This window comes from Nymphalis io, chromosome 5, assembly GCF_905147045.1.
Source record: "Nymphalis io chromosome 5, ilAglIoxx1.1, whole genome shotgun sequence".
In the NCBI taxonomy this organism is placed as follows: Eukaryota; Metazoa; Arthropoda; class Insecta; order Lepidoptera; family Nymphalidae; genus Nymphalis; species Nymphalis io.
Genome location: NC_065892.1, coordinates 5,207,875 through 5,229,463, shown reverse-complemented (window position 1 = coordinate 5,229,463; position 21,589 = coordinate 5,207,875). Strand labels below are relative to the sequence as shown.

At 36.3% G+C, this 21,589-nt stretch overlaps 1 protein-coding gene across 1 annotated transcript; it reads left to right on the top strand.

Moving 5' to 3' along the window:
• The first annotated feature begins 1,122 nt into the window (after positions 1–1,122).
• LOC126768360 (cytochrome P450 4C1-like) lies at positions 1,123–18,336 on the top strand. The gene is made up of 5 exons (XM_050486384.1): positions 1,123–1,162; positions 1,321–1,462; positions 2,025–2,176; positions 11,940–12,113; positions 18,161–18,336. Exons 1-5 carry the CDS (start codon positions 1,123–1,125, stop codon positions 18,334–18,336), a joined length of 684 nt encoding a protein of 227 aa, XP_050342341.1.
• The last annotated feature ends 3,253 nt before the right edge of the window (positions 18,337–21,589 follow it).

Genomic DNA, 21,589 nt, shown 5'->3' with positions numbered 1-21,589 from the left:
GATCTTAAATTAAGCAGAGCTTGTGCTATGGAAACTGATATACTACATATACTACTCTTCTTTTGTAAATACAATAATCTTATATAGATAATTACATCCAGACTCAGGACGAACAGACATGTTCATGCACACGAATGTCTGTCTTGGGTGAGAATTAACCACATATAATAACCAACCACGCCAACCGTCTCGTCAAACTTCTGCTTGGACTCTCGGTTGTGGCGGATATCTCATAAATAATACTTCAGTTGCTCAATCTTGATTCGTTTGTTCTATTTTTGTGTCTAAGTTATATGTGTCGATATACGTTTAGCTTATTGTTGTATAGTTGTTTTGATTTATCTCGGGCCACCCTTAACACGGATCGGATCCTGAGCCATGCTCTGCTCAAAGCTTGGCGGAGCTCTCTTTAGGAAAAAGTATGTAAAGATATAGATAGATACTCACACTCCTGGCTAGTGAGTCCGGGAGCACAAGCGCCATATTAACTACCGTTTTCTTGAGAGCCTGAAATAGGGCTCGCGATACCCCGTCTTCGCGCGTCCACGGACCCTGGGTCATGCCTTATCTTTAAGCCCCGAGGCCCGCGTTGTTGAAATTAGACCAGCTTTTCCAATTCCGATCTACTGTCTCCTTCTGGACCATTACGGCCTCAAAGAGAAGTAGACTACGACCGTCCGCGCCAATTCCCGGTAGATCATAGCCGACCCGACTGCTCGCAGAGAAAGGTGTCGTACGATTTTATGGACCAGACTCTTCGTGATCCACGCGGTACAATTCTGATTGCGGATTTGACCATGGACTCAAGATTAAGAATCTAATTTAAGTCAACTGTAATATAAGCTTATGTTTGAATAAAATATTGAAACAAATGCTACTTGTGTTAATGTATTTCTTTTATAATATTTATATTAGGACCTGAAATGTAAAGTACTAATGCTAATTACACACTCTCGCACGTTTTAATTACAATTACACACTTTGCACGCACAAGACTTTTCACGTACTTGAAAGTCTTGCGGCTGAAGTCTCTGATAAAGCCTACCCGATATGTTATAATAATCTATTTAGTATTAAAGTAATAATTTGGTAAACATGAAATATTTTCAAATCATTTGCAAAATGAAAGCACTGATTAAAGAAGAAGCTGACAATGAAGCAGGTACTAATAGCCGTAAGATCATACAGAAAATATTTTGTAGTATTTTTATGTCAAGCAATAATTACAACTTAAAAGTTTTTTTTCAGCAGTAGATACGAGTTTCAAGCGTAATTTTAAGACATTCTTATAATTAATAATTGAGAATTCTAAGAATGCAGATAAATCATATACACTCGAAGAACTACGGGAAGAAACACTTGTACTTCTGTTGGCCGGTACTGATACCTCAGCTGTTGGGATTTGCACCACAATTTTAATGTTGTCACAACATACTGATGTACAAGAAAGAGTTTACAAAGAGTATGTGTTATCTTGTTACTTTAATGAAATTCATTTTAAGATTAAAAAGTTGTGTTCGATAAATAAATATTAAATTGCTCTAAAAATAAAATTTGAGTAAAAACTCTACGCCACTCGTATCCAGAATATGAAAATGTTAGAACCGCGTCTTGAGGTAATTGGCTAAAAAATATATGATAGTATTTAATCGAAACTAATATGTAAAAACTACTATTTTTTAATATTTTTAATCATAGGAGTTGACAGCGCACATTTTAAAGGGTAGTGTACACTAGGGCTATCTGAATAAGAATGCAATTTTACATAAAGCATGCATCGTTTTTGGCATTTATATTTCCTCGAAAAATAAGTAATAAGTATTTAGTTAGTACTAATTAATTCATGATGCTAAAAAAAGTTCACATTTTGAAAAAAATTATAATTATTTCCAAAACGCAACATTTTATTTTTTGTATTATTATTTAATTCTAGAGGCATGTATTTACTTAAGTGCTTGTCTCAATTAATTGATTATATTTAATGTAACTATTTAATTTGTTTTTATACAAATAATAATTTTCAGAATACAAGAAGTAATTGGTGATTCAGATAAGCCTTTACAATTGAAAGATTTGAATGAATTAAAGTATTTGAAAGCCGTTATAAATGAAACATTAAGACTTTATCCACCAGTTCCTTTTATTCTTCGATATTGTAAAGATGATCTAAAACTTCGTAAGTATACTTGACAAATGAAAGACAAAATAATTGTGTTGTATTACCATCTTATATTTTATATCTCACAACTCATTGAAAGTTAGATTAAATATCGCCTGTTTTACATAAGTATGAGTCATACAACTGCATGACTGTTGTAAGTTGCTTTAGTTTTGTTTTAATATTTATATTTATTTCATAGTGACATGTTAAATTTTTTCAATAGTTGGCGCCTGATAATAATTTAATAACGTTACTTTAATAGCTTGAGTTTGCGACGAAACGTTGTCCAAAAGTGATACTTTAATTAAAACAAATAAAAACTATTTTAGTGTAAAGAGTTCAGTTTGATTTGTGACAGCAAGTAATAAGTGCAAATAATATCACCCCCGCGGGACGCGAACGGTCACTATTTTTTGATTCGCTCACACATAGACTCTGCGTTCGGTGTAATACGAGATACGATACATAAAAGAAATATAAACGTTCATGTTATTTGATGGACACATATAATATATATTATTATTTATTATTAGGCATTACAATGTCACAAATGTAAAGACAGATATCATGTCATATGCACACGAATATCGAACCAGGATTTTATAGAGATGAGTTTGGAAATGAAAAGTCTATGGATTTGCGATGCATGCAGATGTAAACAGCTTAGGAAAGGTGATCATTCCAACACTCCCGAACGCAATACTCCGGTAGAAATGGAATTTGTCACTAAGCGCGTTAAGAGCCGTACTACTACTTGCTCCTGTTTGTCGGCTACTAATGTTCGTGAAATAATTAGAGATGAATTGCGCAATATTCTAACTAACGACCTGTATCCAAAAATTCGAGAATTAAAAAACACTGTTGCCTCATTTGAAGTTGCTTTGACATTTATCAATTACGATATTGAAAAACTTAAATCGGAACAGTCCACCCAATCTGTACAGTTGAATAATTTAATTAAGGAAAATGAAAATTTGCGTGCTGCAAACCAAACTGTCACAAATCGCCTTATGCAACTTGAGCAGCATACACGAGCGGCAAATATTGAGATCCAATGTGTTCCAGAACATAGACAAGAAAATTTAATAAACACTGTTCAACAGTTAGGTAAAATCATAAAATGTCCGGTAGCAGAAGAAAACATACATTTTTGTGCAAGACTTGCGAAGATGAATGCTAAAAGTCCACGACTGAGATCGATATTGGTTAAGTTCAGCAGTCCTAGGTTGCGCGATGAATTTTTAGCACCTACTATTAAATACAACAAAAATAATAGTACGGATAAACTTGACACTAGCCATTTGGGAATCGCTAATACCAAGAAAACTCCAATATATGTGGTAGAAAATCTTACACCAGAAGGAAAACTTCTTTTTTTTTTTTTTTTTTTATATGCCCCGGGATGGCAAATGACTCCACTCCACCTGATGGTAAGTGGTAGTAGAGTCCAAACGCGACGACGGCCAGTACAGTCGGGAAGAATGTTCTGTACTAGCCGTCCCCGCCATGCCGGCCCGCAAGATGCCTCTTCACGCCTTGTTTGAAGGAACCCGGGTTGTAAGAGGAGGGGAACACGTGAGCTGGTAAGGAATTCCATTCTTTGGTAGTGCGGCAAAGAAAGGAGTTGCCAAATTTCTTTGTGCGCGATGGAATTGATGTCACAGTTAGGCGGTGACATCGAGAACCAGCTCGCGTGGACTTAAGAAGGAAGGGGGAAGCAGGAATTAGAGAGAATAATTCCTCAGAGCACTCGCCGTGATACAGACGATAGAAAGCGCTCAGTGCTGCTATCTCGCGACGCAATTGTAAAGGTTCAAGCGTGTTTGTGACCTTTACGTCGCCAATAATGCGTACTGCACGTCGCTGCAAACGGTCCAAGGCCTCCATTAGGTACTTAGCGGAGCCATCCCAAAGGTGCGAGCAATATTCAACGCAAGACCGTACCTGTGTTTTGTATAACAGGCACAGTTGTTGTGGCGTGAAAAAACGCCGCACCTTGTTCAGAACTCCGAGTTTTCGTGAAGCTGTTTTTATAATAGCCTCGATGTAATCCCTTGGACTAAGGTCGCAGCGAACGTCCATCCCCAGCATGGCGATTTTGCTTTGTATCATCAGCGGTGTGCCACAGAGGGAGGGATGAGGGTAAAATGGTGACTTTTTCGCTGTGAGAGCGCACACCTGTGTTTTCTTGGCATTAAACTCAACAAGATTATCAGAACCCCATTTGGCGATGAGCTCTAATGTCCTATCGAGTTCAATGACAAGATTCTCCCGCCTCTCCTCAGTTTCCGCCCGCCCAGCCACTGCGCGTCCGTGGTATCCACCATGCACTGTACTGTCATCTGCATAGCAATGTATGTTCCCAAGAGAGAGCATATCATTGATATGCAAAAGAAAGAGTGTCGGAGATAGCACAGATCCCTGGGGGACCCCAGCATTCACTACATAGAATTGTGAAGCGCAACCATCTACTAAAACACGAAGGCTACGCTTGTGTAGGAAGCTGGCAATCCAGGTGCATAGCTGAGCAGGCAGACCATATGCCGGTAGCTTGGAGAGAAGACTTCTGTGCCAGACCCTGTCGAAAGCCTTGGAGATATCGAGGCTGACAGCCAACGATTCTCCATGCTTGTCGATAGCTTCACCCCAGAGGTGCGTTACGTACGCTAGAAGATCACCTGTGGACCGTTTTGGTCGAAACCCGTACTGACGATCATTAATTAGACAGTGATCTTCTAGGTAATGGATCAGTTGGTTGTTTAAAATCCGTTCCATCACCTTACAAAGTACTGAGGTGATAGCTATTGGCCGATAATTTGCCGGGTCAGACCGATCCCCTTTTTTGGGAACCGCTTGCACATTAGCTCTTCTCCAAGCCTCCGGCACACATCCCGAAGAGAGAGAAAGTTGGAACAGGCGCGTTAACACAGGAGACAGCTCCGCTGCGCACTTCTTCAGCACAATGGCTGGTATTCCATCGGGACCGCTAGCTTTCCGTATATCGAGTGATTGCAGCTCCGCACGCACATCACGTTGCCTGATTTTGATGTCAGGCATCGTGTGGCCACATGAAGGTATTGTTGGTGGCTGCGCACTACAATCATCGATCACAGAGTTGTCGGCAAAGAGTTTAGCCAGGAGGTCGGCTTTCTCCTGCGGACTGTGAGCTAGCGATCCGTCCGGATTTCTGAGCGGTGGCAGCGAAGGTTGGCAGAAATTGTTTTGCACAGACTTGGTCAGACGCCAGAAGCTACGGGAGCCCCTAGGATGCGAAATAAGGTCATGACCAATCTGTACAATGCGCTGTGCATCCGCTCTCGTGTATGCCTTCCTACAGGACTTGGAATTTTTATTGTAGTTTGCTTTCAGTGAGTCAATGTTAGATGCCCCGCTAATGCAGCCGTTTATCCACGCGCGATATGCCGCCTGCTTAGATGATACAGCGTCGGCACATTCACGCGTGAACCAACGGTTACGCGTACCCCTATTGATGAGATCTGAGCTAGGAATGTAGTATTCCATTCCTAACATGATCTCATCAGCAACAGCAGCGGCACTAGCTGTCGGGTCATTCCCACTGAAGCAACGTTCCTTCCAAGGGACTGACGCATAGTAATCGCGCATACCGTCCCAATCTGCCGACTTATAGTGCCAAACGCGACGTTTGCATACCGCTGATGGCGGCAGCTTGGCCTGTGGCACTTTGGTAGATATAAGGCCGTGATCCGAAGAACCAAGTGGAGCCTGAACCACAACCTGATATTCCACCGGGTGAGAAGTCAGCAGAAGATCCAGTAGAGAAGGCGCTTGCCCATCAATGTCCGGGATCCTGGTGGGCTGATCAACCAGTTGGGTCAAGTCGTGTGTGAGAGCAAAAGCATGAGCAGTTCTTCCAGCATGGTCAGTTTTGAGGGATTTCAACCATGATTCATGGTGAGCATTAAAATCCCCCAAAAACACCAATTCCGCGTTAGGAAACTGCTCTTGCGCAGCATCTGCCACCCGACTAAGATGGTCGAATAATCGGCTTGTCTCCAAGTCACCATTGTGGGATCTGTAGAGGCACACGTAGACTCGACTCTGACGAACCAGGTCCACACGTACCACCAACATGGAGAAGGAGGGGTCCTCCAAGCAGCGCAATCGGTGACAACAAACATCCGCCCTGACGAACAAGCATACTCCGGCTTTCGCTTTAAAAGATTCTTCCAGCATGTAGCCGGGATAGTTAAGGTAGCTGGTGTCGGCAGGGCGGAGTATTTGCGTCTCCGTGAGAAACAACATTGCTGGCCGTGCTGTCTCGAGATGGTGGTGGACAGCGTTGAGGTTAGCATGGAGTCCTCGGATGTTAGAGAACTCGACCTCAAACAGCGTGGGTATGGTGGGGGTGTGCACCGCTGAACGACCGTTATTTCTTATTTGCGCTACCATTTGGAAATTAGGAAAAGAGACGTGAGGCGAGCGACGTATTGCCACGATAGGGATGGGCAAAGTATGGAGGCGTGTTTTCCCAAATGTTTGCCAAAAAGGAAAATATACTGATCCGCCGGACGGAAGGGCCCCCGAACCCCCCCGGAAGTGGCCGCCGGGACCCCACCTTCCGGTCACCAACCGGCACGACGGTCCACCCCGAGATTATGCGTGGCCTGGTGGGGCAGCCTCGAGAGCTGGTTAGGCACGCTCGGGCCCCTGTACTATGCCACGGGCGGCCAGCGGAACAGCCGTTTCTTCGGGTCTCCCTGTCCGGCAGGTCAATACAGTTTCCCCCGGCACTGGTTCAACAGCCGTCTCCACTGGACCAACACCCATCGCGGCAGTACTCGCTCGGGCACTGGCTGTACGCTGGCTGACCTCGAAACGCGGCTGCAAGCCACTTCACGAGTTTTTCACCATGCGTACGGTGGTAACAAGCCAGGCGGATGTTAGCATCCTACCACCAGATGAGCAGATGGTCGCTCAGATATCCCTTAGTCGCCCCTTACGACACCCATGGGAAAGAGAGGGGCAGTGAAATGTATTCTTTCTCCGTCACTGCACGAAAAAAACGGAAATTCTGCATGCTGCAGCTCGCCGTAAAGCAAAGGAGCTGGGTTTCCGCTTTGTCTGGGTTCGTGATGGAAAATTTTTTGTGCGTAAATCTGAAGGTTCAAACTATGTATATATACGAAATCATGACACTGTCAGTAATTTGTCATAAAATAACGCTAAGTTTGATTATTGTATTTACTTTTACTTAAGGGCCCTTTACAAAATAATATTTCTCTATACTATCAAAATGTCAGGGGGTTAAGATCAAAGACAATTGATTTATTTAATAACGTAATCTGTAACTCATACGATGTTGTAATTATGACGGAGACGTGGTTGAATGGGAGTGTTTTTGATTCTGAAATCTTCGATAGTCGTTATGTTGTTTATAGACGTGATCGGGAGAGTAGTGGATTCCACGCTTCGAAAAATGGAGGTGGTGTACTCATAGCTGTATCTAATCAATACAATTCTTCGAGAATGTTTAGTTTCGAGTCCGAGTGCGAGGATCTTTGGGTTTGTGTAGAGGTATTAAACGCCCAAGAAAAGATTGAAAAACTTTACATCTGCGCTGTGTACATTCCACCTCCTGTACAAAAGCATATATTTAAACATTTCGTCGATAACTCGAATCGAGTACTAGAGTCCGTTACCGTTAATAAACTTATCGCTGGCGATTTTAATCTCAGTAGCATTACATGGTCATTGGATCCACATAGTCATCTTTGTGCAGAACCCTCCAACAGTTATTTACAAAACCTTTTAACAGACTTTCTCTCATGCAATGAGTTGTATCAATTCAACTATATAAAGAACAATAAAAATAAAATTCTTGATCTTGTTTTATCGAACATTGAAATTCATACTACTTCATGCCTTGATCCTCGAACATGTGTCGATCCCCTTCATCCGCCTTGAATTCTTTCTTTCGAGTTAACAAATTCTACGTCGCTCATCCCTAATAGCAACATTAAAAAATTTTGTTTTCACAAGGCAGATTACGAGAATATAAAGAAAGAACTAAGCGAAATTGATTGGAAGGAAATTTTGAGTAAATGCCCCTGTGTTGATGATATGGTCTCATTATTTTATGCCCAAATTCGTAAATTGATATTAAAATATGTACCAAAAAAGAAACCCCGCAGTTATAAATATCCTATTTGGTTTACTTCGTGTCTGATTAAGTGTATTAAAGAAAAATATAAATATAGAATAAAGATTCGAAAATACAGCAATCCTCGCGATAAACTAACTTTTGACTTATTGAAGAAAAGGTGCGAAAAACTCTTGTCATATTCTTATTCTAAATATATAGATCGTCTTGAGTTATCTTTAAGGTCTAATCCTAAGTTAATTTGGTCATTTTTAAAACAAAAAAAGGGGAAGAGAAGAATCCATCAAAAATTAAGGGCGACAACATAATTGCTTCTAGCGGAACGGACATCTGCAAGGTTTTTGCTAAGCAATTTTCGTCAGTTTATAATAAGAATGATGGTTACCATGCTACCAATAATGGAGACATTTCTGTAAATTTATGTAATATTACGAACCTTAGTCAAATATCTTTTACTGTAGATCAGGTTTACAATGTTCTAAAAAGACCAGTCTTTTAATTCAGTCAGCTCCCGCTCCCTTATTAGAATCCAGATTCTAATAAGGGAGCGGGAGCTGACGGGATTCCTTCAATTTTTGTCCATACTTGCGCTAGAACATTGGCTTTACCACTGACACTAATTGTCAATACTTCTCTATCAACTAGCCCTTATCCTACCTTGTGGAAAAAGGCCCTTGTATTGCCTTTGTTCAAAACTGGTGATAGAGAGGATGCTAGGAATTATAGACCTATATCAATTATGTCTGTTTTTGCGAAGGTATTTGAGGTACTTTTATATCCTGTTGTTTCTTGGCACTTCCAACAATTCGTTGCACCTGAACAACATGGGCTTGTGAAAGCCCGATCCACAGCAACTAATCTTGTGTCCTTTGTTGAAGACATTACTGAAGTTCTTGATACTGGCATGTGCGTTGATACAATTTACACAGATTTCAGTAAGGCCTTCGATAAAGTTGATCATGGTGTTTTAATTACTAAACTAGAAATTATAGGTATTTCAGGCCCATTACTGGAATGGTTTCGGTCTTATCTTGTCGACCGGTCTTCAATTGTTGTCGTTGATGGTTATGCTTCGGAACCATTTTTTGCGCAAACCGGCGTACCACAAGGCTCTCACCTGGGTCCTTTGCTGTTTAACATATTCATCAACGATATCAGTGGTTGCTTTAAATACTGTAAATGCTACTTGTTCGCTGATGATCTAAATATTTTTAGACCTATCTCTACAGATACCGACAGAGAACTCCTACAGGAGGACTTGAATAAGCTATCCTTATGGTGTCGAAGTAATGGCATGACTTTGAATGCTGAGAAGTGTCATGTAATAAAATTTTCCAGGAAAAAGACTTCTTTTGCGAGAACTTATTTAATTGATGGTACAGCTCTGTCCGAAGTTCCTCACATACGTGATTTAGGAGTTATACTCGATAATAAACTTCGGTATAATATCCACATTGACAATATTGCAAACAAAGGTTTTAAGACTCTTGGCTTCTTTTTACGTAACTGCAAGCAATTTACGAATTCACGCTCTAAATTAATTATTTATTCAGCCTTGGTATGTAGCATTTTAGAATACTGCAGTGTTGTGTGGAATCCTCACTTCAATATTTATTCACAAAGAATAGAAAGTATTCAAAAACGATTTCTTTGGCATTTGTGCTTTGATCTTAACCTAGTCAAAACTCTTAGGACATACGAAGACAGGCTTAAGTTCTTTAAACTTCATTCACTTTCGGATCGAAGACGGCTCCATGATCTCACTTTCCTGTATAAATTGGTGAATGGTGTCATTGACAGTCCCTGTTTATTGAAACAATTAAATATTCGTGCACCGGTGAGGACATTAAGACCGTCGTCTTATACTCCATTTGTAGAAAAACCTACACGCTCACGTCAAGGACGCTACTCTCCAATTAATAGATTAATGTTGAGTTACAATGCTATCTATAAATTAACAAAAAATAATTGTACTCTTTCTACTATGTCATCCACTATAGATAAAAAGAATTTAGATAGAAAGATGGATATTGACATATTTTGTGATAGCCTTGTGAAATTTAAATGTAATTTATTAAATTTTTATTCATCATATAATTCTAATTTAGAGTAATCTAATAATTATGATGGTTGTGATGCATTAACTTATTAATTTGTTATTGCCTAATATCGGAAAACTTTGTTACTCAATTAAAAATTTGATTTGTTTTATATTTTATTTAATTGGACATTGTAATTCTTTATTTTAATATTTATTAATGATATTAAAGTACAAATTTATAAATATGCTCAATTTTATCTAATTTGTTACGATATGTTATTATTTTTTATTTTAATGTTTATGTTGATGATTTTCTTTCCAAATTTTGTTTCTTTTAATTTGTAATTTTACCTGCATGTTGTGTCTATTTTGCTTTGAAATGTGTGTAACACCTATAATTAAGACAACATTTAGATTTTAATATTAGTTGTTTAATTATGTTTTACTCGCTTTTGTTAATGTATATCTTGTTGGTGTTAATAAATAAATAAATAAATAAATTACACAATATTAACATTTATAAAGCGCAAATTGGTGCCTAGCTGAATCACGGGCCAAAATTGCTAAATATTAATTATTTTTTTGGAGTCGTCGTTATCATCTAAAACTGTCAACAACAAAGTGCTAAACTACGGCAGAAAACTACTAATCAAAAATAAAATTAATAATATCTGGAAATTAACTTCTCAAAACAAAACCACCGAAGTAAAACCACTGCGAAGTGATTATAAATTATCAGCGTTGTGTGATTGTATTGGTGACAACCGAATAATAAGAAGCACAAGATCAGAATTAATTTTAAAACGCAATACAATGGAAGATCAATTCCAATTATTATTTGACAAAATGAAGATGGAGATGCAAAATCAAACTGCTAAATTAAATTATTACCATTACAAAAAGTATTATGGTCAGTATGGAAGAAAAAATAATTCCTATAGTTGCCAAACTTGGTATTTAACCCAGGTATTGACAAATAAACTTGCAACATGCCAGTATGCAATGGAAAGGAGTATGCTGAACGTTAAGAAATCCAATAGACTGAAAAACTGTGTTATCAGAAATAAAAAATAAAACTATAAATGTCAGACTGAAAATCAGAAGACTTAAATGGAGATGGACAGGAAACATGGTAAGAGGTCACGATAAATGGACAAAATAAGTTACAAGTTGGTACCCCAGAGAAGGTAAAAGGAAAAAAGGTAGACCACTAAAAAGATGGGATGAGGACATTAGACAGGTAGCAGGTGTTACGTGGAACAGAATGGCACAGGAAAGGTCAGAATAGAAAAGGTTGGAGGAGGCATTTGCCAATAGGCAAACAGATCTGCAAACGACAAGTAGGTCCCAGATACTGGAAAGAGACTGGGTTTAATATGTTCGAGTATTGCTTTTTGGGTTTGAGATCTGAATGTATGGCTATTACTATTATTTTAATAGCTACCGCTACCAGCTGGTACTTCGAAACTTTTGCTTGTTTTAAAACGATAAGTGTAATAAAACATTTATTTATAATATTTTAACTTTTGTCTAGCCCTCTTTTCAGTGGATATAACGTTATACATTTTATACAACTTAATTTTTTTTTCTTTCAGCTACTAGTTTAATTTTACCCGAAGGTAGTAATGTAATTATTAGTATCTGGGGAATACATCGTAATTTTGAGCACTGGGGTGAAGATGCGAATGACTTCAATCCAGATCGCTTTATGTCTGGAAAAATACCAAATGCATTTATGCCATTCAGTAATGGCCCACGGAACTGTATTGGTAAGAAAATTACTTTATCTTAGATATTTTTCACCTTAATATTAACTGAAGAATGACATTTATGAGAAAAATAGAAATAAAATAATTCAATTGGTTTAAAAGACTTACTAAGCTAATTGTTATGGAGATAATTCGATCAGATGTCAAATTATTCGTTTCATTAAACGGTTACTTAATATTGCGTGATTTATAATTGTATTCCAGGTCCTAAATATGCGATGGTGTCGATAACAACTACTTTGGTGGCACTTTTGCGACAATACCAATCCACTACGACAAAAACAATCCACTTCGATTTTCCTTTGATCTTATGATGAAACATGTGGATGATTTTACAGTTCAAGTGGAAGATCGCAATAAAATATAATCTTTAATAGTCTTTTGCAGGCTGCAAAGGACTATTAATATCTAATAAAATGTATCTTTATCAAACATATTTCGTTTCATTTGCCAGTAAAAATATAATTAAATACTTCATCTATACTTCTTATACATATAATTGATCTGTAACTGATCGCTGCCTGTATATAGAAGATATATGAGTAAAACTATTACCGGGGGCCTTTATCAACGCAACAGAACCCAAAACAATGATTGTTTATTTTTGTCTGTGCGTTTATGCATGCTAATCTTAGAAACGGCTTAACGGATTGAGTGCGGTTTTCACCAATGTGTTGTTACAAACTTCGTTTAAACTTTAGTGTTTGTTTTATTAAAATAGGTTCATAAATTATAAAGTTATGTCAATTTAAAAAATCACGTCGAACATTTATTCGATAAAATTTCTATAAAATAAATGTTCAGTTGGATTGGCTGAACTTTAGCTACTTTTAAATAATAATCTGTAAAATGATCATGATTGAAAGTTTACAGGAATAAAACAAAGTTAAAAAATGGACAGTCTCATAGATTTACATCCAATGTAAGTTGAACTTAGATCTGTATGATCAATCATATTAAAAAGGGTTCAGATAATGCTGGAAATGTCGGTTAATTCTCCCATGGGTAGATTAATGTCTATCTTTTAAGGTTACTTTAACCTTTCATATGGTAATCTTTTTTTTTTTTTTTATAGAATAGGAAGGTGGACGAGCATATGGGCCACCTGATGGTAAGTGGTCACCAAACGCCCTTAGACATTTGCATTGTAAGAAATGTCAACCATCGCTTATAGCCAATGCGCCACCAACCTTGGGAACTAAGATTTTATGTCCCTTGTGCCTGTAATTACACTGGCTCACTCACCCTTCAAACCGGAACACAACAATATCAAGTATTGCTGTTTTGCGGTAGAATATCTGATGAGTGGGTGGTACCTACCCAGACGAGCTTGCACAAAGCCCTACCACCAGTAAATTTTTAAGATAATGCATTATTTCCAAAGTCGTTTTTATAAAATATTAATTCTTATGAAAGATATTGAAATAAGACCATAGACAGGTTTTAGTACTTTTTATAGTTTTGACATATTTACAAGGGGTAGTTGGGTAGGTTGTTTGAAAATACTCATACATACATACGTATTTACTTTCAGTTTGTAAATAACTTTGTAAGGTAAAGTAGGTTAGGTAGGTATTTCGTTTCGTTGCCGCTTATATATTATTTCATGGTTTTGTTAAATTTATACTTAGTCGGTTAGATTGACAAATGAAGTAAAAATAAATACAAACATTAAATACAATATTTACAAAAAAAAATACCCCTTTGAATCGCAATTCCGATTCTTTGGGCGAAAAATAAACCATATAGTTGGTTAGTTCATAATAAAACTTTATTAAAAAAAGATTTACGTTTTAATTTTAAAAGGACACAATTTCTTGTGAAGGTATCTTTTGCAAAAGATAAATAAATAATAATCACAATAAATAAAGCACAGGGAAAGACATTCAAGTATGTGGAAGTAGATTTAAGGAACTGTTGTTTTTCTCATGCATGATCCCAATCCTATCTAAATCCGGATGCGGCAAAAACCAAATAAATACTAATATCCCACGAAAATAAAACTATACGCGAGTGAAACCGTGGGCACAGCTAGTAACAATATATATTTAAAAGTATGGAAAATCAAATATTTATGAAATATGTTTTTGGGGCGATGTGAATTATTAATTCGTATTCATTAAGAAAAATTAACTGCATTTAGCACTAGTTTAATCACAATAATTGCGCAGTCCTGCTGGCCAACTTAATGTCAAATACATTACACTAAGTCTTAGCTTTTATCACAAATATGGCAAAATCACTGTGATCGAGTCTCAAAAAACACTGGAAGCATCTTTATTTATGAAGATGTCTGAATTTGAGAAGTAGCTCAAGTCATCGGCAGTGAGTAGTGTCTCTATTAGCAGTCTGCATGATAAATTCAATTGTTTCAAGGAACAAGTTTAAGGCTGAAGTGGCAGTGGGCTCGTCACGTATGTCGTAGGACCGATGGCCGTTGGACCAGACGAGTCCTAGAGTGGAGACCGCGGATTGGCAAACGCAACGTAGGGAGCCCTCCAGCCAGGTGGAGCGATGACCTTAAGAAGGTGGAGGGCACCAACTGGATGCGGAAGGCGGACGACAGGGAGCTTTGGAGCACCTTGGGAGAGGCCTATGTTCAGCAGTGGACAATGATTGGCTGTTGATATATAACGAACAAGTTTGGGCAATCTTAAACATTTTACGGCAACAGATAGCTGATATATCCCGAGTTGTTGATAATGTTGAAATGAGGCACAGAAGAAAATATCTATTATTTAATGGAGTACCCAAAGAAGGTAAGGCAGATCTTGCAACCACCATTTCTAACATCTGCATTAATAAGCTTTGCATAAATGCTGCAACGGATGACAAAAATATTGCCTGTCACCGTCAAGGCACAAGCACTGGTAGATCTCGCCCCCTTGTGAGATTCAGCGATTTGACTCTGAAAGCACCTGAGTGGAAGAAGAAGGCAGGCCTGAAGTGTTCTCCTTATGTTGTTTCTGAATTTTTAACTCATCAGTGCCAATCACTATTTCTCCATGCACGTAGAACCCTTGGAATGAGAAACGTTTGGACGTTAGAAGGCAATGTCATGGTTAAGCTTCCTGATGGCTCCAGACATCATATAGAAACTGAAGAGAATCTCTCTAATTTAACTGCGCCTATTGATATAGCCAGCGAGGTAACTCTTCCAAGTAGTAAAGTTGTCCCATCTTCCTCTGAAGTAAGCAAGACCAAGAGAGCAGCCAGAGTTAAAAAATAATATCTGATTCTTAGTTTGTTGAAATGTACTTAGTTGTAATAGATTCATTTGACTTTTTTGTATATACTTTTTATGTGTCATTGCTTTCTTTAATTATTGTCAACATCAATTTAGTTAATGTTATTTTTTTTGCTTTTGTATTATTTGTATTATTAGTTGCTTTCTTTGTATATAGTTAACACACATATCCTGTATATGTATGATCTTTTTTAAGTTTCTAGTAATATATTCAAATCTTTGTATTATTATGTGCCATTGTTTTCTTGGATTAACACACAATTCCTAAATACAAATAATCTTTCTTGAAGTCTAGTAACGTCAAGTCATTTTAGTTATGATTATATTTGTGGCTTCTATAATATTACTAATATAAAACTTACTTCAATATCACAATACCACCACTGTTATGACATACTGACATTGACATCTTATATCAGTGTAGCCACCTACGCCACAGAATGTTTTTTGTCGTTAATTACTTTTATACTATTGTGAATTATAATACTTATTGTAGTATCCTTATTGTTAGGAATATTATTTTTCTAAGGCACGATTTTTTTTATTTTTTTTTTGGTCAGTTTTTTTTGGATTCTTTTTTGTTTTTGCTAATTTAATGTGTTTTTAGTGTTTTATATTTTAGCTTTTTTAAGTAATTCAAACGTTTTCGATTTTTTTCTTTTTGTGTTTTTTAGTCTTTGTATTTTTGATGTTACTATTGTGATTTAGTGTGTCCATCGAAATATTCTTACCATCTGCTGAGGGGACAAGCAGATTTTTTTTAAAGTTAATATTAGGAAAGTACCTTAAAGTGTATTCCGTAATATAATATTAGTATTATTTTGTATATATGTGTTATATATTCTTATATATTTTTTTATTATTGCCTTATTTAGTGCATTATGTCTGATGATGATGACGAGGTATTTTTGTCTGCATGCAGTAGCTGCTCCTCTTCTAGTGAAGATAATGACTCTTTCCATGTCCCTGAAAAGATTGGTTCTGTGCTGTGCAACTCCCTTCTCAATTGTTCTCATACTCTTAATGTTTACCTATTAAATACTCAACGTTTACCTTCCCATTATTCTGATTTATTAGACGCATTTTCTTATGCTCCTTTAGATGCCATTCTTATATCAGAAAGTTGACTTAAACCTTTACTCAATTCTAACCTTTATAGTCTTCCTGGTTTTGTTCTGATACGGAATGACCGAAAAAGTAAAGGTGATGGAGGTGTGGCTATTTATTTTCGTAGCGTTTGTCTCCTATCTATTTCCTTATACCATCTTATGTACCTCTTCTTCAGCTTACTCTTTTACTGCTTAATACATTTTTCTTGAAGAGCAACTAAAGGGCGTTACAGCTGTACTTGGAGTACGTTATGGCCTCCGACCTGCGATTATTTTAATTTATTAGAACCTGTTCTTGAATCTCTCTTTGGATTACTCACACAGTATTATCATGGGACATTTATAATAATAATAATAATAATAATAATAATAATAATAATAATAATAATAATAATAATAATAATAATAATAATATCCTGGGACTTTATTCACACACGGCTATCTGATCCCAAATTAAGCAGAGCTTGTGCCATGGAAACCAGACAACTGATATACTACATATACTACTTTTCTTTTGTAAATACATACTTATATAGATAATTACACCCAGTCTCAGGACAAACAGACATGTTCATGCACACAAATGTCTGTCCTGGGTGGGAATCGAACCCACAACCTTCGGCGTGAAAGGCAAGTACCTACCAACCACGCCAAACGGCTCGTCAAAATTTGAACACTGACCTTTTAAAATATAATGCTCGCTCTCTTCGACTCTCTAACTTTGTAAATTCAATCGATCTCTACATTCTTCTTTCTGGTCCTACATATCATAATTCATCAACAACCAAGTATCAGGATGCGCCTGATACTTGGTTAGATGTAACTTTCATTTCCTCTATTTATGATGTTTTTAAATACGGTCAATTATTGGCTACCGGCTTTTCTCGACATAACCTCTCGTATTTGGAATATAAGCTGAAATCCCCTAAAATGGAACCTCCAATTGTGTGGATGCGTAATTTTGCCAAAATCGAACATGAGGTTTTAATACGGGACGCTAACTTACTAAACTTATCACTGGTATACAGCTCTTCGTCACTTGATTATAAAATCTCCCACTTTAACTCGACCATTTTATCACTGTTCGATACACATGCTCCACTGAGACCTGTTAAGATAAGACGGTCACCTGCACCGTGGATAACAAAATGGGTGTGTATGGTCTTGACACATCTTGATCGCGCCTTCCAGAGATACAAAAACGTCAGAAGTGCTGAAAATTGGGAATTATATAAAGTTGCTCGTAACAGGTGTAATATGACGGTGAGAACATCAAAGCGCCACTACTATCACATTATAATCTACAATGCTTCTACAGCCATTGTCTAGAAGTTCCTTTAAATCATAGGCCTTAACAAGCGTATAGGAAAAATTGTTTTCTCATCACATTCACCTAATGTTTTAAATCAACATTTTTATTTCCTCTTTTAAACTCAGCTATTAAATTAATGACGATTTCTGAAATTACAGCCTCGGTCTGGAGGAAATTATTATATATTATTATTTATAATTTACTACAGACGAGAAAATCATTTTTTAAATATTTCAATGACTTTGCAATGCTCAACCCATTATGCAAATTAAGCATTGGAATTAATAATGGTTTAGGGATAGATGGAAAGTTTGATGGTCCAATTGTGTGGACCCTCGCGGATTACTTGATTATTGTATAATTCAATATTATACTTCAGGTTCTCAATATGCGATGCTGTCAATAACTACAACCTTGGCGACACTCCTGCGACAATACCGCTTCACTCCAGCTACAAATTTCACATACGACAAAAATAATCCACTTCGACTTTCCTTTGACCTTATGATGAAGCATGTTGATGGTTTTTCAGTTCAAGTAGAAAGTCGCGGATAATTAAATGTAAAATAACTAATCAAAGTTTTACATAAGTTAATTTTATTTCGTCATTAGAAAATTATGCTATTTAAACAGATTAATTATTTAAAATAATTAAGAAACAATTGAAATTTAGTTATGAAATTATTTTCATATAATAATATTTTTAATGAAATTTACTTAAAAAATGCTATTAAAAGTAAATAATAACAACATTTAGTTTTTTATTTAAAAGTTTTTTATATACTTCCTACATAACTAGCTAAAGTACACGTAGGTACTAAATTCCACTTAGAATTATACAGATATTATAAACATATAATATAGATGATACAGATATAATATAGAGACGTTGTATAGCGGGTAATTAGTGTGACAATACTGTTTCTTCTTCTTTCAAGGTCAAATCAATAATGACGAAGTGCGAAGCCAGACTTACCGTTTATAAGTAAAGCCGTAAAATATTATGATGATCACCGGCTAAATTGATGTACAACAAAAGCTTAAATATATTAACAATAGGATTATGGTATTTGTAACGGAATCATTACTTAAAAGTATATTTTGATTTTGGAAGGAATTATTTGACTGTGTTTTTGATTATTTTAATTGTATTTTGACATTCAGTCGTATCTGAGTAATAAAAAGGTTTACGTCGAGCTCATTATTTGTTTCTTAAATACTAAAAGGTTACTATAAAAACATTAACTTTCAATTACTAACTAACTCTAATAAAATCTTGTCACGCTATAATAGTAATAATAATAACGATAGTCCTCCAGACTGATTTCGGCTACGGCGGCCAATCTCAAGAGAGATTAGCCAACTGCGAAGGCTAAGGCTTATAATCCGATGGGACGGCAATCTGACACGACCGGAAAGAGTTCAGGCGCAGGACAAATGGCTTTACGTACTTTCTGAGGTACTTCTTGGAGTGTAAACACTTCCAACTTCCAGACTCCGGGCTGCTATTGAAAAATTTTCGGCAGAAAAAAACAATTACTTTTTATTGGCCCGACCTGGGATTTGAACCTAGGACCTCTGGATCTGTGGCCTTATATCTAGCCACTATATCAACGAGGCACACACTATAGTGTGATACTAATGGCATTAACTTGCAAATTATTATCATTCTTAATATGAATATCTGCGACCAGACTGATAACTTGATTTATGATCCAATAATTTGCCAATTAGTATCAACGAGGAGTAACTCCTCGTACACTCGTCTCCTTACTTCACCTGACCGCAACACTACATTCCGCTTGCAATCTCTCTTCCGCTTACCTCAAATCGTTGCTATATAGTCTTAAAGTTAAAATACTACTTAAAACAAAAAGCCAAATATCTTCGTTACATAATATTATAAAAATAACTTAATTTCAAGGTTCTTTTTTCATTTCGATTGGCTGGAACAGTTAAAAATTGAATGCCACTATTTTTATTATTAAAAAATTAAGTTTAAATATTTATTATTTCATTATTACAAGTATGACGTTCAAACTTATTTATAACTTTAATTGTCCTCAAAATATATTTTGTTGTAAATGCTCTATAGTTATTTTCGTATTCATTTCTTAATTTTAAAATGGTCTTGCAATTAAACAATTGAATTATTCACGTACTTTTTTATTATTTGCATAAATATCTTGAACTTAGTAATATTAAAAAAGGATTAATTTTTTAAAGTTATTATTATTAAAGAGATTTTTTAAATTAATTTAAAATTCATATTTAGTTTATCTATGTCTGTATGTAAAATTACCTAAAATTATTTTTCTTGTTCCTTCAGTCTTACTACCTGTCCTACAAGTGATCAGATTGACATCAGATTCGTTTTTATAGCCAGTTATTATGTATATGAGTCCCCAAGCAATTTGGTATATAATATATATACATAAAAGTGACATTAGTCGCAAAACAGTACCCCACAAACTACACATATAATTATATTACTTTCGGCTTATTAACTAACTGGATATTTTTAGTAATAACGGTTTAAGCCTTCTCGAAGCTTTACTCAAAACTATATCTTACTATCTATACTTTCGAAATCAAAGTATGCTACTTTAACTTATGAAACTTTATTTAATATTCAAATTACATAGGTCCAGAAAGATTAGATTAGCACAAGTTGAGCAGCCAGTCTGGAACCCATGCTGAGTTTCTGATATAAAAATTGTGTCCTTATGCGATACCCCAATATTGATTTCAATAATTTCCCGAAGACAAAAAATACGGCAATTATTGGTCTGAAGTCACTTCTGAATAAAATAATTTTTATAGCACATTTCGTAACAAATGCCAGGAAAAAGCTAAGCATACTTTTATTGTGGGACCACATGTCTTTTTTTTTTTTTATATATTCGCCGGGACGGCAAATGACTCTACTCCACCTGATGGTAAGTGGTAGTAGAGTCCAAACGCGACGACGGCCAGTACAGACGGGAAAAACGTTCTGCACTAGCCGCCTTCGCCTTGCCGGCCCGCAAGATGCCTCTTCACTCCTCGTTTGAAGGAACCCGGGTTGTAAGAGGAGGGGAACACGTGAGCTGGTAAGGAATTCCATTTTTTGGAAGTGCGACAAAGAAAGGAGTTGCCAAATTTCTTTGTTCGCGATGGAATTGATGTCACAGTTAGGCGGTGACATCGAGAACCAGCTCGCGTGGACTTAAGAAGGAAGGGGGAAGCATCTTTTGCGTTCTTTACACTTTGTTTAATTTGATTGAAAAAATCCGAATTCAAACAACAACCAACAGGTCGTATTCGGATTTTTTTTTAAACATGGGTTTTTTTTAGCAAAAAATCATCATCCATATCTATTTAATTTTATTCGTGATTTACTACTACAATATTTTAAATTTAAATTAGCAGTATTAATATTGCCAAGGAATAAACGTATAAGGTCTATATCTTGATAATATTATAAATAATACATATTATATTATTATCAAGATATAAACCGAATCTAATTAACTTATTTGCATCGAACATAAAATACTGGTAGAAGTGTTCTACTGCGAATATATCTATTATCATACATGAGCATAACCATTAGGGAATATTTTTTGATTAAAATTATCGCATGGTCTCAGTGAGAAAGGATTCGCTTAAAATATACATCTACTAAGGAAGTATATTGTATAATGTTTTGTACGTAGTCCACCAATATTATGATAGATAACAGTGACTGGCGATATTTAAAGTTCCTCTTTTAAGGCTCGTTGGGAATAATGCATTTGACGTTTGTGCGCTAAGGAACCTATGTATC